Raw genomic sequence first — 17,892 nt, forward strand, 5'->3', positions numbered from 1 at the left:
CGCCAATACGTCTTTTAACTGACCTGAGATATAAGAGAATAGCCTCCCCATACAGATGACAATCCAGCATCTGTCAGCTGTACACTATAGCTGACAACTTGCTGTACCAGCCACGATCAGTATTTGCACCATCTAAATCTGTTTAACCCCTTAGATGCTGCTGTCAATAGTGACTACATCATTATAAATGGTTAACAGAGTGTGGGGGCTTCTTCTTTGTCACAATTGGTGCCCTCAGATCATGATTTTGTTGTCCTGATGTTTGCCATGGCAATTCATGACCAAATCGCGGCCTTAGAGTCTGACGGCTGTAGTAATCTGTTCAGAAGTTAGCGACATTTAGGTGGTAAAAATACACATTTTCATTTCTGTCATACCACTTTGCATTAATTCCTGTAAAGCACCTGAAGGGTTAATAAACTACCTGACAGCAGTTTTCAATATGTTTTGGGGTGCTGTTTTTAAAATGGTATCACGTTTGGGGGTTTCCCAATATATGGGACCCCTAAAGTCACTTCAAACATGGATAAGTCCCTAAAAAAATAAATTTTGTAAATTTCTTTGAAAAAATGAAAAATTGCTGCTACATTTTTAAACCTCCTAAAATGCTAACAAAATAAAATAACATTTTACAAATGGTGCTGATGTAAAGCAGACATGTAGGAAATGTTATTTATTAATGGTTTGCTGTTGTATGACCATCTGGATTAAAGGGATAATCATTCAAATTTAGAAAATTGCTAATTTTTTAACATTTTTCTCAAATTTTTGATATTTTTTATAAATAAACACAAAAAATGTTGAACAAAATTTACCATTATCATAAAGTATAATGTGTCACGAAAAAACAATCTCAAAATCACTGGGATTTGTTGAAGCGTTACAGAGTTATTACCACATAAAGTGACACTGGTCAGATTTCAAAAATTTGGCTCGGTCACTAAGGGGTTAAACAAGATGGCGCTGCAGTCTTCTTGGCGGTACTGCGCAGCTGCGTGCCTGTGTACTATGGGTACGCTGGCAGTGATGTCATAGACATGCGCAGTGAGTGCGCTAGGACGCCGAAGACATGGGGGCATATATGAAAACAACGCTGTAAGTTTGATAAAACCATGATTCTGGGGAATGGAGCACCTGGATTTTATGAGTATTAATTGCTCATTGAGCAGAATTTTAAGATTAATCACAGGATGTGTAATGCATTATATTTATGAATAATGAATGTTTTAGGTGAAGCACTGATTACACTACTGCACTGATTTTTGTAATATTGGTATTTACACTGATTCAGCATTTATGATATTGAATATAATGAATGCTTTAATTGGATATGTTTAGTATCTGTATAAAGAGAGGTCTCACTCACATGTTCACTGCTTGAAAAAGGATTCTTATATCCGAAACGTTGCCACGCCTGCTCAGGCAATAAAGTCCACTTTTTGTATCATTTTTTGTGCTGCTTTTCTTTTTTTGATTATATATATATATATATATATATATATATATATATATATATATATATATATATATATATATATATATATATATATATATATATATATCTCAATAGACACATATGTATATATATTATTACTTCATACAGCGCTAGTTAGCTTTAAAGCCGGTAATTCAATTACCGGCTTTTGCTTTCTCCTTCCTAAACCCGACATGATATGAGACATGGTTTACATACAGTAAACCATCTCATATCCCCATTTTTTTTGCATATTCCACACTACTAATGTTAGTATTGTGTATATGCAAAATTTGGCCGTTCTAGCTATTAAATTAAAGGGTTAAATGGCGGAAACAATTGGCGTGGGCTCCCGCACAATTTTCTCCGCCAGAGTAGTAAAGCCAGTGACTGAGGGCAGATATTAATAGCCTGGAGAGGGTCCACAGTTATTGCCCCCCCCTGTTGTGATAGGCAATTCAGTATCACAATGGACATAGCGGTCAGAGCACATACAGTGATCTGACAATAACCCAAAATAATAGAACGAGCTCTGAGACGTGGGAACTCTGCAGACCGCAATCCCTAATCCTCTCCAAACAACACTAGAGGCAGCCGTGGATTGCGCCTAACTCTGCCTATGCAACTCGGCACAGCCTGAGAAACTAACTAGCCTGAAGATAGAAAATAAGCCTACCTTGCCTCAGAGAAATACCCCAAAGGAAAAGGCAGCCCCCCACATATAATGACTGAGTAAGATGAAAAGACAAACGTAGGGATGAAATAGATTCAGCAAAGTGAGGCCCGACTTTCTTAACAGAGCGAGGATAGGAAAGATAACTTTGCGGTCTACACAAAACCCTAAAGAAAACCACGCAAAGGGGGCAAAAAGACCCTCCGTACCGAACTAACGGCACGGAGGTACACCCTCTGCGTCCCAGAGCTTCCAGCAAAACAATTAGACAAGCTGGACAGAAAAAATAGCAAACAAATAGCAAAGAAGCACTTAGCTATGCAGAGCAGCAGGCCACAGGAATGATCCAGGGAAAAACAAGTCCAACACTGGAACATTGACAGGAAGCCAGGATCAAAGCATTAGGTGGAGTTACGTAGAGAAGCACCTAACGACCTCACCAGATCACCTGAGGGAGGAAACTCAGAAGCCGCAGTACCACTTTCCTCCACAAACGGAAGCTCCCGGAGAGAATCAGCCGAAGTACCACTTGTGACCACAGGAGGGAGCTCTGCCACAGAATTCACAACACCCCCCCCCCCCCCCCCCGGCTAAAAACACCTGCCCCCAGCCACCCCAGAAAAGGCACATCTGTAAGATGCGCCTATTCTGGCACTTGGCCACCCTCTTCCCATTCCCGTGTAGCGGTGGGATATGGGGTAATGAAGGGTTAATGCCACCTTGCTATTGTAAGGTGACATTAAGCCAAATTAATAATGGAGAGGCGTCAATTATGACACCTATCCATTATTAATCCAATACTAGTAAAGGGTTAAAAAAACACACACACATTATTAAAAATTATTTTAATGAAATAAAAACAAAGGTTGTTGTAATAATTTATTGTACGCTCAATCCAATCACTGAAGACCCTCGATCTGTAACAAAAATAACATAATAAACCAACAATATCCTTACCTTCCGCAGATCTGTGAAGTCCAACGATGTAAATCCATCTGAAGGGGTTTAAATATTTTGCAGCCACGAGCTTTGCTAATGCAACGTTGTTCGTGGCTGCAAAACCCCGGAGAATGAAGGTAAAGTAGGTCAATGACCTATATTTACCTGCATTTGCGGTGAGGCGCCCTCTGCTGGCTGTTCCTAGATCGTGGGAACTATCCTAGAAAGCTCCCAGGCTCGAGTTCATAAGAGGCGCCCTCTGCTGGTTGTCCTCATATGAACTCGAGCCTGGGAGCTTTCTAGGAAAGTTCCCACAATCTAGGAACAGCCAGCAGAGGGTGCCTCACCGCAAATGAAGGTAAATATAGGTCATTGACCTACTTTACCTTCATTCTCCGGGGTTTTGCAGCAAGGAGCTGCGCTGCATTAGCAGAACTCCTTGCTGCAAAATATTTTAACCCCTTCAGATGGATTTACATCGTTGGACTTTACAGATCTTCGGAAGGTATGGATATTGTTGTTTTTTGTTTTTTTTTTTGTACAGATCGAGGGTCTTCAGTGATTGGATTGAGCGTAGAACAAATTATTACAACAACCTTTGTTTTTATTTCATTAAAATAATTTTTAATAATGTGTGTGTGTGTTTTTAACCCTTTACTAGTATTGGATTAAGAATGGATAGGTGTCATAATTGACGCCTCTCCATTATTAATTTGGCTTAATGTCACCTTACAATAGCAAGGTGGCATTAACCCTTCATTACCCCATATCCCACCGCTACACGGGAATGGGAAGAGAGTGGCCAAGTGCCAGAATAGGCGCATCTTCCAGATGTGCCTTTTCTGGGGTGGCTGGGGGCAGATGTTTTTAGCCAGGGGGGGGCCAATAACCATGGACCCTCTCCAGGCTATTAATATCTGCCCTCAGTCACTGGCTTTACTACTCTGGCGGAGAAAATTGTGCGGGAGCCCACGCAAATTTTTTCGGCCATTTAACCCTTTATTTTAATAGCTAGAACGGCCAAATTTTGCACATACACACTACTAACATTAGTAGTGTGGAATATGCAAAAAAAATGGGGATATGACATGGTTTACTTTATGTAAACCATGTCACAAATCATGTCAGGTTTAGGAAGGAGATAGCAAAAGCCGGTAATTGAATTACCGGCTTTCTGCTATATCGCGCTGGATGAAATATTAATATATATACATATATGTGTCTCACTGACATAGAATAGATATATATATATTCTACCTATTCTACTGTAAGCTGTCAGTGCGATTTTACTGTACACCGCACTGAATTACCGGCTTTTCTCTCTAACACCGCTGCGTATTCCTCGCAAGTCACACTGCTGGTCCGTGTGTAATCCGTATTTTTGGGGCTTCCATAGACTTTCATTGACGTTTTATTTGCGCAATACGGTGACAAACGCAGCATGCTGCGATTTTCTACGGCCGTAGAAAGCCGTATAATACTGATCAGTAAAATATGGCAGATAGAAGCAAAGGCATAGAGAATAATTGTGCCGTATGTTATGCGAGTTTTACGGACGTAGTTTCTGCGCTCTTACGTCCATAAAACTCGCTAGTGTGAGGCCGGTATTAGATGGAATGGTCTGCAGGCGTCACATTGCGTTTGCAGAGCCCCTAATGTACCTAAAAAGTAGAAACCCCCCACAAGTGACCCCATATTGGAAACTAGACCCCCCAAGGAACTTATATAGATGTGTTGTGAGAACTTTGAGCCCACAAGTGTTTCAGTACAGTTCATAACGCAGAGCCGTGAAAATAAAAAAATTTTTTTTTTCCCCCACAAAAATTATTTTTTAGCCCCCAGTTTTGTATTTTCCCAAGGGTAACAGGAGAAATTGGACCCCAAAAGTTGTTGTCCAATTTGTCCCGAGTACGCTGATATGTTGGGGTAAACCCCTGTTTGGGCACATGGGAGAGCTCGGAAGGGAAGGAGCACTGTTTTACTTTTTCAACGCAGAAATGGCTGGCATTGAGATCGGATGCCATGTCGCGTTTGGAGAGCCCTTGATGTGCGTAAACAGTGGAAACCCCCCAATTATAACTGAAACCCTAATCCAAACACAACCCTAACCCTAATCCCAATGGTAACCCTAACCACACCTTTGACCTAGACACACCCCTAACCCTAATCCCAACCCTATTCCCAACCGTAAATGTAATCCAAACCCTAACTTTAGCCTCAACCCTAACTGTAGCCTTAACCCTAGCTCCAACCCTAACCCTAGCCCTAACCCTAGCCCTAACGGGAAAATGGAAATACATTTTTTTTATTCCCTAACTAAGGGGGTGATGAAGGGGGGTTTGATTTACTTTTATATCGGGTTTTTTAGCAGATTTTTATGATTGGCAGCCGTCACACACTGAAAGACGCTTTTTATTGCAAAAAATATTTTTTGCGTTACCACATTTTGAGAGCTATAATTTTTCCATATTTGAGTCCACAGAGTCATGTGAGGTCTTGTTTTTTGTGGGACGAGTTGACGTTTTTATTGGTAACGTTTTCGGGCACGTGATATTTTTGATCGCATTTTATTCCGATTTTTGTGAGGCAGAATGACCAAAAACCAGCTATTCATGAATTTCTTTTGGGGGAGGCGTTTATATTCCGTTCCGCGTTTGGTAAAATTGATAAAGCAGTTTTATTCTTCGGGTCAGTACGTTTACAGCGATACCTCATTTATATCATTTTTTTTTTATGTTTTGGCGCTTTTATAAGATAAAAACTATTTTATAGAAAAAATAATTATTTTTGCATCGCTTTATTCTGAGGACTATAACTTTTATTTTTTTGCTGATGATGCTGTATGGCAGCTCGTGTTTTGCGGGACACGATGACGTTTTCAGTGGTACCACGGTTATTTATATCTATCTTTTTGATCGCGTGTTATTCCACTATTTGTTCGGCAGTATGATAAAAAAGCGTTTTTTTTGCCTCTTTTTTTTTTTCTTACGGTGTTTACTTAAGGGATTAACTAGTGGGGCAGTTTTATAGGTTGGGTCGTTACGGACGTGGCGATACTAAATATGTGTACTTTTATTGTTTGTTTGTTTTTATTTAGCTAAAGAAATGTATTCATGGGAATAATATATTTTTTTTCTTTATTTAGGATTTTTTTTTACACACATGTGGAAATTGTTTTTTTTTTTACTTTTTTACTCTGTCCCGGGGGGGGGGGGGGGGGGGGGAGGGGGGACATCACAGATCGCTGATCTGACAGTTTGCACAGCCCTCTGTCAGATCAGCGATCTGACTTAGAGCACGGCAGGCTTAGCAAGCGCCTGCTCTGAGCAGGCACTTGGTAAGCCACCTCCCTCCCTGCAGGAAGCGGATGCCGTGGCCAGCAATGCAATCACAGTGCGTTACTGCGGGGGTCTCAGGGAATCCCGCAGGGAGCCCCCTCCCTGCACGATGCTTCCCTATACCGCCTGCACACCACGATCATGTTTGATCGCGGTGTTCCGGGGGTTAATGTGCCGGATGTCAGCTGCGATAGGCAGCTGAAACCCGGCCCCGATCGGCCGCGCTCCCCCCGTGAGCGCGGCCGATTGCGCTGGACGTACTATTCTGTCCTTGGGAGTTAGGGCCCACCCCACATGGATGGAATAGTACGTCCAATGTCAGAAAGGGGTTAAAAGCCATTATATATATATATATAAATATATATATATATATTTGTCCCTCTCAATTCTAAGATTAACGGTAAAACAGACGGTTATTGTCACGTGTTCCCAGACACAGCAGCCCTCTAAGACTACACCAATTTCCGTCACTTAAATAACTGGAGTTGGGATTGCCTCGATACCTGGATGACTGGGAGCTGCGGTGCATGAGGAAAAAAAATGTGGAATTAACACTTGGTCTACTTTATTCTTAGGACGCTTTAATTCTTTAATGTGTTCATCCCATATACAACAAAAAAATATAAATATGTCAGACCACATGATCTTTAATAGCTAACAACTCTAGAATTAAATCTACCAGAACAAACTGATACGTAGGCAATAGACAAAATAATCTATTCACTATACTGACCCTTGTTGATTCAAAGGAAGGGCTCATCTGACCACTTGTGCCCCATGATGATGTGCCAGACCGTTCATCAATACCTAGAAGAAGGAAGAAAATATTTAAAATGACAGAAGTATTTACAAAGTGATTGGAATGTGTAATGAAAGGTTTAGGCTTTGTTCACATGACAATATATCTTTTCCCTTTAGAACATGTGCATTGATGTTTCAAACAGAAGCAGATATGAACCACTGATTTATATTGGGTCTGTCTGGTTTCCATTTGTTGTTTATTTTTAGAAAGGGAGAAAGCAGGCGGGATTTTTTATTCCCTTTTAAAAATCATACAGCAAACAGAAACCAGACAGACACCATCTGAATCGTTGAGCCCCATGCTTCCATTTGAAACAGGAATGCACAGGATTGTAATTCCATTTATCTGTCCCAAATGGAAGAGACAAATGGAAAAGATAAAAGGAGACATAAGAACAAAGCCTTAGCTGCGAGGATATATATAAACAAACTAGATGGTGGCCCGATTCTAACGCATCAGGTATTCTAGAATATGTATTTATGTATGTATATAGCAGCCACATAGTATATAGCACAGGCCACGTAGTATATAGGAGCCATGTAGTATATAGCAGACAAATACTACGTGGCCTGTGCTATTTACTATGTGGCTGCTATATACATACATATTGTAAAATACCCGATGCGTTATATATTGCGTGGCCTGTATTAACAGTGGCCACGCAGTATATAACACAGCCACGTACTATATAACACAGCCCACGCAGTATATAACAGCCACGCAGTATATAACACAGGCGACGTAGTACATAACACAGGCCACGCAGTATATAACACTGCCACGTAATATATAGCACAGCCCACGCAGTATATAGCAGCCATGTAGTATATAGCAGACAAATACTACGTGGCCTGTGCTATATACGATGTGGCTGCTATATACATACATATTGTAAAATACCCGATGCGTTATATATTGCGTGGCCTGTATTAACAGTGGCCACGCAGTATATAACACAGCCACGTAATATATAGCACAGCCCACGCAGTATATACAGTTAGGGCCAGAAATATTTGGACAGTGACACAAGTTTTGTTATTTTAGCTGTTTACAAAAACATGTTCAGAAATACAATTATATATATAATATGGGCTGAAAGTGCACACTCCCAGCTGCAATATGATAGTTTCCACATCCAAATCGGAGAAAGGGTTTAGGAATCATAGCTCTGTAATGCATAGCGTCCTCTTTTTCAAGGGACCAAAAGTAATTGGACAATGGACTCTAAGGGCTGCAATTAACTCTGAAGGCGTCTCCCTCGTTAACCTGTAATCAATGAAGTAGTTAAAAGGTCAGGGGTGGATTCCAGGTGTGTGGTTTTGCATTTGGAAGCTGTTGCTGTGAGCAGACAACATGCGGTCAAAGGAACTCTCAATTGAGGTGAAGCAGAACATCCTGAGGCTGAAAAAAAAGAAAAAATCCATCAGAGAGATAGCAGACATGCTTGGAGTAGCAAAATCAACAGTTGGGTACATTCTGAGAAAAAAGGAATTGACTGGTGAGCTTGGGAACTCAAAAAGGCCTGGGCGTCCACGGATGACAACAGTGGTGGATGATCGCCGCATACTTAATTTGGTGAAGAAGAACCCGTTCACAACATCAACTGAAGTCCAGAACACTCTCAGTGAAGTAGGTGTATCTGTCTCTAAGTCAACAGTAAAGAGAAGACTCCATGACAGTAAATACAAAGGGTTCACATCTAGATGCAAACCATTCATCAATACCAAAAATAGACAGGCCAGAGTTAAATTTGCAGAAAAACACCTCAAGAAGCCAGCTCAATTCTGGAAAAGTATTCTATGGACAGATGAGACAAAGATCAACCTGTACCAGAATGATGGGAAGAAAAAAGTTTGGAGAAGAAAGGGAACGGCACATGATCCAAGGCACACCACATCCTCTGTAAAACATGGTGGAGGCAACGTGATGGCATGGGCATGCATGGCTTTCAATGGCACTGGGTCACTTGTGTTTATTGATGACATAAGAGCAGACAAGAGTAGCCGGATGAATTCTGAAGTGTACGGGGATATACTTTCAGCCCAGATTCAGCCAAATGCTGCAAATTTGATTGGACGGCGCTCCATAGTACAGATGGACAATGACCCCAAGCATACAGCCAAAGCTACCCAGGAGTTCATGAGTGCCAAAAAGTGGAACATTCTGCAATGGCCAAGTCAATCTCCAGATCTAAACCCAATTGAGCATGCATTTCACTTGCTCAAATCCAGACTTAAGACGGAAAGACCCACAAACAAGCAAGACCTGAAGGCTGCGGCTGTAAAGGCCTGGCAAAGCATTAAGAAGGAGGAAACCCAGCGTTTGGTGATGTCCATGGGTTCCAGACTTAAGGCAGTGATTGCCTCCAAAGGATTTGCAACAAAATATTGAAAATAAAAATATTTTGTTTGGGTTATGTTTATTTGTCCAATTACTTTTGACCTCCTAAAATGTGGAGTGTTTGTAAAGAAATGTGTACAATTCCTACATTTTCTATCAGATATTTTTGTTCAACCCTTCAAATTAAACGTTACAATCTGCACTTGAATTCTGTTGTAGAGGTTTCATTTCAAATCCAATGTGGTGGCATGCAGAGCCCAACTCGCGAAAATTGTGTCACTGTCCAAATATTTCTGGCCCTAACTGTAGCAGCCACGTAGTATATAACACTGCCCACGCAGTATATAACAGTGGCCACGTAGTATATAGCACGCAGAATAGAACATAGCCCACATAGTATATAGCACAGCCCACTCAGTATATAACACTGCCTATGTAGTACAGTATATCGCAGCCACGCGGTATCTAACAGCCCACGTAGTATACAGCAGTGTGGGCACCATATCCCTGTAAAAAAAAAAATAATTAAAATAGTTATATACTCACCCCTGGGCTCCAGCGAAGCTCCGGCGATACACGCACAGCTGCCGCCATCTTCCGTTCACAGGATACATTGCGAAATTACCCAAATGACTTAGCGGTCTCGCGAGACCGCTAAGTTGTCTGGGTAATTTCGCAATGCATCGCCGGGAACGAAAGATGGCGCCGGCGCGTGCGGCTCGGTGGACTACGGAGGGCGAGTATAGCAGGTTTTTTTGTTTTTTTATTATTTTTAACATTACTTTTTATTTTACTATTGATGCCGCATAAGCAGCATCAATAGTAAAAAGTTGGGGACACACAGGGTTAATAGCAGCGGTTACGGAGTGCGTTACCCGCAGAATAACACGGTCCGTTACCGCCGGCATTAACCCTGTGTGAGCGGTGACTGGAGGGGAGTATGCAGGCGCCGGGCACCGACTGCGGTGAGCGGCCATTTTCTTCCGGACTGTGCCAGTCGCTGATTGGTCATGGCTGTTTTGCCACGACCAATCAACGACTTGGATTTCCATGACAGACAGAGGCCGCGACTCATGAATATCCGTGACAGACAGACAGACGGAAGTGACCCTTGGACAATTATATAGTATATAGGTCAACTGGTCATTCCTGTGGTCTTTATTTTATTTCATATATATATTTTTTCATGCAAAATATTACCTAAATCTCTAATATGAGAAAATCTACACATCTGCCAGATATTTCCACCTAAAATCTGAATTTAACTCTTTGGGATCCAACATGTAGTCTGCTGCATCAGTTGCTTCTACGGTTTTGAAAATAAAAATTTTTCTCTTGTGCATGGTGATAAACTTTCACGCAGAAAAAAAAAAAATCTGATCCAATTTTAAACAGGTTTTGGCACCAAAAACCCAGCAAAACCCGACACCTGCGTTTTTTGCTTAGCTTTTGCAGCATTCTTTGCACTAACCATTGCTTTGAATGGGTGAAAAATGCTGAAAAAAAATGCTGAAACAAGTGACATGCTGCACTTTGCAAAAACCAAGCTCTTATTACAAAACAGTCAGGAAGAAAAACAAAGTTGTGTGCATGAGATTTCTGAAATCGCACAGACTTTGCAAGTACTGTGAAATGCAAGTTGAAATTTGCATAAAAACGCTGGAAAAACACAACCTGTGAACACCACCTAAAAGTTCGATTTGCAGACTCCATAGGAGTGGTGTCTTAGCTGTGCAACAGTTTTGTAGCAATTCGTGTTGAGCATTCCGATACCGCAAGTATCGGGTATCGGCCGATACTTGCGGTATCGGAATTCCGATACCGAGATCCCGTACTTTTGTGGTATCGGGTATCGGTATCGGATCCATAGTGAGGTGTAAAATAAAGAATTAAAATAAAAAATATTGATATATTCACCTCTCCGGCTGCCCCTGGACATCACCGCGGGTAACCGGCAGGCTTCTTTGTTTAAAATGAGCGCGTTTAGGACCTGAGAATGACGTCGCGGCTTCTGATTGGTCGCGTGCCGCCCATGTGACCGCCATTCTAGGAATTTAGGACCTGAGGAATGACGTCGTGGTTTCTGATTGGTCGCGTGGCGGTCACATGGGCGGCACGCGACCAATCAGAAGCCGCAATGTCATTCTCAGGTCCTAAACGCGCTCATTTTAAACAAAGAAGCCTGCCGGTTGCCCGTGGTGATGTCCAGGGGCCGCCGGAGAGGGGAATATATCAATATTTTTTATTTTAATTCTTTATTTTACACATTAATATGGATCCCAGGGCCTGAAGGAGAGTTTCCTCTCCTTCAGACCCTGGGAACCATCAGGATACCTTCCGATACTTGGTGTCCCATTGACTTGTATTGGTATCGGATATCGGTATCGGCGATATCCGATACTTTTCGGGTATCGGCCGATACTATCCAATACCGATACTTTCAAGTATCGGACGGTATCGCTCAACACTAGTAGCAATGCATTTCAGTGTGCAAGATCTTTGCACAACTTGAAGGATTTAGGCTACTTTGACACATCAGGTTTTTCGCCGCATGCCGGTTCCGGTGTCGTGCCGCAGCGTCGGATCCGGATTATTTTGTGGAAACCGGATTAGACGGATCCGTTTTTCAGCCGGATCAGGTGTCCGGATCCGGCGAGAAACCGGATGCCTCTCATCCAGTTGACATCCGTTTCGTCCGGTTTTCCATCCGGTTTTTTAAGGATCCGGTTTTTAAAAACGCCCCTTGACAGGCTAAAAATGTGATTGGCCCGCTGAAGACTATATATATATACACAGTGTTCCTGCAGCCCATCAGTGACAGGTTGGAGAGGAGCAAGATACAGAGCAAGATGGACGGCATTATTGCGAAGATTCTGCAGAACAACATGGATTTCATTGTGGAGGCGAATCGATTGAAAACAATTGTTCTTGAGAAGGAGCGAGAGAGACAGCGTGTCATGCGTCTGCGCCGACGCCGTTTGTGGATCCACCCCATCACAGCACGGAGAATGACGCGGGGAGTCTTTTCTGCTTTATACACGGAGCTACGAGTAGACCCAGAGAAGTGTTTCAGCCAAGTGCGGATGAAAGTGGAGAACTTTGATGTATTGGTGGAGCGGATTGAACATCTAATAAGAAGGAGTGATACATATTGCAGATTCTCCATAACAGCGTCTGAGCGTCTGATGGTCACTCTTCGGTAAGCATTCTTTTTTTATGTACTCTTGTAGCGCACTTTCATTGATTGATATTTTTTTTTATTTGCAGTAATTTCTGCCTTGCTTTTGTTCACAGATTCCTAGCTACTGGAGAATCCCTGTCTTCACTACATTTCCAGTTCAGACTGGGAATTTCAACCATATCTGGAATAGTGAGGCACACTTGCCGTGCACTGTGGGACTCTCAGCATGACGAATTCATCCCACGTCCCACAATGCAGACATGGTTGGAAGTAGCGGACAGATTCCAGGAAGTGTGTCAGTTTCCCAATTGCTTGGGCGCGGTGGATGGGAAACATATCCGTATCGTGAAACCGGCTGGTTCTGGATCCGAGTATATCAACTATAAAAAGTACTTTTCCATCGTGCTGATGGCCATCGCCGATGCGGATTACAAATTTGTTGCGCAGGCGTGTACTACGAAGGACAGAGAATGAACTTCAATCCAATATTGCCCAGCCACGTAGTATATTGCCCAGTCACGTACTATATTGCCCAGCCACGTAGTATATTGCCCAGCCACGTAGTATATTGCCAAGCCACGTAGTACATTGCCCAGCGACGTAGTACATTGCCCAGCCACGTAGTACATTGCCCAGCCACGTAGTACATTGCCCAGCCACGTAGTACATTGCCCAGCCACGTAGTACATTGCCCAGCCACGTAGTACATTGCCCAGCCACGTAGTATATTGCTGCGCCACGTATTGCCCAGCCACATAGTATATAGCACAGCCCACGTAGTACGGTATATTGCCCAGTCACGTAGTATATTGTCCAGCCACATAGTATATAGCAGAGCCACGTAGTATATTGCCCAGTCACGTAGTATATTGGCCAGCACAGAGCCACGTAGTATATTGCCCAGCGACATAGTATATTGCCCTGCGACGTAGTATATTGCCCAGCCACGTAGTATATTGCCCAGCCACATAGTATATTGCCCAGCCACATAGTATATTGACCAGCCACATAGTATATTGACCAGCCACATAGTATATTGACCAGCCACATAGTATATTGACCAGCCACATAGTATATTGACCAGCCACATAGTATATTGACCAGCCACATAGTATATTGACCAGCCACATAGTATATAGCAGAGCCACATAGTATATTGCCCAGTCACGTAGTATATTGCCCAGCACAGAGCCACATAGTATAGAGACTTAAAAAAAATGAATAAACATATACTCACCTTCCGAAGGCCCTTGAAGTCCTGCTATACTTACCATCCGCCGCCTTTCCCGCTACTCGCCACGCTCTCGGGACCGCTCCATTGCAAGCGGCAGGTTTCGGTGCCAGGGCTGGTGTGAGCAGGACCTATGATGACGTCGCGGTCACATGACCGTGACATCACGGCAGGTCCTGGTCGCACACCAGCCCTGGGACGGGACCTCACCGGAAGCTGCCACTTGCAATGGAGCGGTCCCGGGAGCGTGGCGAGGAGCGAGAAAGGCGGCGGAGGGTGAGTATAGCAGGTTTTTTGTTTTGTTTTTTTTATTATTTTTAACATGACATTTTTACTATTGATGCTGCATAGGCAGCATCAATAGTAAAAAGTTGGGGACACACAGGGTTAATAGCAGCGGTAACGGAGTGCGTTACACCGCGGGCCGTTACCGCTCCCATTAACCCTGTGTGAGCGGTGAGTGGAGGGGAATACGGAGCGGGCGCCGGGCAGTGACTGCAGGGGAGTAGGGGAGGGACTAATCGGACTGTGGCCGACGCTGATTGGTCGCGGCGGCAGCCATGACAGGCAGCTGCCGAGACCTATCAGCGAACGAATAACCGTGACAGAAGGACAGACAGACGGAAGTGACCCTTAGACAATTATGTAATATATCTACTAGATGGTGGCCCGATTCTAACGCATCGGGTATTCTAGAATATGCATGTCCACGTAGTATATTGCCCAGCCACATAGTATATTGCCCAGCAACGTAGTATATTGCCCAGCAACGTAGTATATTGCCCAGCAACGTAGTATATTGCCCAGCAACGTAGTATATTGCCCAGTAATGTAGTATATTGGCCAGTGATATAAAATAAAAAATAAACATATACTCACCTTAGTCCGGGCTCCTGTGTACGGTGCATGCGGCAGCTTCCGGTGCCAGGGTTAGTATGACTATGAGCACAGGACCTGTGATGACGTTGCGGTCACATGACCGCGACGTCATGGCAGGTCCTTCTCGCGCAGGCCCTGTGATGATGTCGCAGTCACATGACCGTGACGTCATGGCAGGTCCTTCTCGCGCAGGCGCGCAGGACCTGTGATGACGTCGCGTTCACATGACCTGATGGGAGATCATCCCATAGCATCCTTAGCACCGGAACCTGCCGGCGGACAGGACGCGACGTCGGAGGGTGAAAATAACGGTTTTTTATTATTATTATTATTAGTAACATTAGATCGTTTTACTATTGATGCTGCATACGCATACACATAGTCAGGGGAGATCGCCTAGATTGAAGTTAGTCATTTACAGTAATCAAATAATATTAATAATAGGAAAAAAGTGATCTGCTTGTTTACTGTAAAGCACCTATTTTTTTTTTTTGTTTTTTTATTTCACCGCTGCAGCGGCATTGCTAATGTTTTTATATTAGTAATTTTCTTACCAGCCACAATTTTCTGCTGTAGGCACCGGTCTAGTCGTCTTTTGCCGTTTGTGACCTGCCGGATCATTCCAGTGTTTGTTGGGCGAGTCACAGTTCATTAATCAATATAAAAGTATATGAGAGCTAGAAAGAGGCCAGAACAAGAACCTCATAGATTTACACTGAGATCTTGTGACTGTTGCATCTGAATTGCGGTCAGTCAGAAACTGTGGTCATAAGATGGCGGAGCGGGATCACAGTGACACCAGGAAGAGCAGAAGATGGCAGCTGTTAAGTACCGTATATACTCAAGTATAAGCCGAGAATTTCAGCACATTTTTTAGGCTGAAATTGCCCCTCTCAGCTTATACTCGAGTCATACCCAGGGGTCGGCAGGGGAGGTAGAGCAGCAGCTGTGTAATCATACTCACCTGCTCCTGGCGCAGTCCCTGGTTCTCCGGCGCCAGCAGCTTCTTCCTGTGTTGAGCGGTCACATGGTACCGCTCATTACGATAAAGAATATGGACCCGACTCCACTCCCATACGGGTGGAGCCGCATATTCATTGCATTAATGAACGGTACCATGTGACCGCTCAATACAGGAAGAAGCTGCCGGCGCCGGGGAACCAGGGACCGCGCCAGGAGCAGGTGAGTATAATAACGCAGTGCGCGATATTCACCTGTCCACCGTTCCACCTCCGCCGGCCGCTGCATCTTCCCCATCCTCTGCAATGACGCTCAGGTCAGAGGGCGCGATGACGCGATTAGTGTGCGAACCGCCCTCTGCCTGAACAGTCAGTGCAGAGGACGGGGAAGACACAGCGGCGCTCAGCGGTCGAACGGGAAAGGTGAGTATAGCAAGTGCCGGGGACCTGAGCAACGAGAGTAGAGTATGTGATTTTTTTTATCACAGCATATGGGGCATATATCTCTATGGAGCATCTTATGGGGCATAATCAATGTTTGTGCAGCATTATATGGGGCAAATGTCAACATGGAGCATTTTATGGGGCCATAATCCGCATTTGTGCAGCTTTATACGGGGCAAGTATCTTTATGGAGCATCATATAGGGCCATAATCAACGTTTGTGTAGCAATATATGGGGCAAATGTCTGTATGGAGCATCTTATGGGGCCATAATCCGCATTTGTGCAGCATTATATGGGGCATATTTTAATATGGAGCATCTTATGGGGCCCATAATAAACTTTATGGAGCATTGTATGGGGCTCCTGATTCAATATGGATATTCAAAAACAAGTAACCTACTGATGTCTCAATCAATTTTACTTTTATTGGTATCTATTTTTATTTTTGATATTTACCAGTAGCTGCTGCATTTTCCACCCTAGGCTTATACTCGGGTCATTAAGTTTTCCCAGGTGTTTGTGGCAAAATTAGGGGTCTCGGCTTATACTCGGGTCGGCTTATACTCAAGTATATAAGGTAAATTACCAGGGGCAGGAAACTTACATTAGTGGTACAACTCCAGAGGTGCAATGAAAAAAAGGAAAAATAAAGCAAATATGCTGTAGTGGTGCTTTAAAATGTTAAAATTTGGGTTTAAATCCAATGCATCAGTAAACGGATGGGGATAACAAAACAATTTACAGAACACTAGACCATTAGTCAGGTGAGTAATCTACGACTGCTCGACAGGAAGCCTGTGAATCTCCTTACCACCGACATTCCCAGCTCTTTTTTACATTAGTCTGGTGTAGCATTATCTATGCAGCCTGACATATACACGACATCACACTACCACAGCTAATCAAAAGAGGGGCCGGGAATAGCAGAAGATAAAGAGATTCACGGGCCTCCAGTCACAGATTACTGGCCTGGCCGATGTTCTACAGTCCTACAAATCGATTCTCCCAACTCCACTGATAACACATGTGGAAATACCCTAACCATGACATACAAAGCATCCACAACCTTTCTCCTCCATACATCTGTGACCTCGTCTCCCGGTACTTACCTACACGCAACCTCCGATCCTCACAAGATCTCCTCTTCCGACAAGCCTATAACCTGCAGTAACCACCGATCGACCAAACCATTGCACGACCAGCTCTATCCTCACCTCCTGTATCCTCACCCATCCCTTGTAGATTGTGAGCCCTCGGGGGCAGGGTCCTCTCTCCTCCTGTACCAGTCGTGACTTGTATTCTTCCTGATTATTGTACCTGTGATTACTATGTATACCCCTCCTTACATGTAAGGCGCCATGGAATAAATGGCGCTATAACAATAAATAATAATAATAATAATAATAAATAATAAATATCTTACACAATAAGCAGAGAATAAAGTGCTAAACAATATTCAAATTATAACATATTACAGAATGTTAGAATCGTCAATCAGATAATATAGAAAGCAATGGATGGTTTCTCAACAAGCGTATCAAAGATATTGGATTACAATATAATTCAAAATGAGAATGCCTTTTGTGTAGGAAAACATAAAACATATATATACCTAAATTGAGTTTTAAAC

General features: G+C 43.2%; 1 protein-coding gene across 7 annotated transcripts in view; it reads right to left on the reverse strand.

The window, feature by feature from the left end:
- The window catches only part of TCF12 (transcription factor 12), a 440,208-nt gene that overhangs the window by 316,191 nt on the left and 106,125 nt on the right, over nt 1-17,892 (reverse strand). For all 7 annotated transcript variants that reach the window (XM_069765926.1, XM_069765930.1, XM_069765927.1 and 4 more), the window contains exon 4: nt 7,158-7,231. In XM_069765926.1, coding sequence (XP_069622027.1) covers nt 7,158-7,231 — 74 coding nt within the window. The remainder of the gene's footprint in view (nt 1-7,157; nt 7,232-17,892) is intronic.

Source organism: Ranitomeya imitator, chromosome 4 (assembly GCF_032444005.1).
Source record: "Ranitomeya imitator isolate aRanImi1 chromosome 4, aRanImi1.pri, whole genome shotgun sequence".
NCBI classification, from domain to species: Eukaryota; Metazoa; Chordata; class Amphibia; order Anura; family Dendrobatidae; genus Ranitomeya; species Ranitomeya imitator.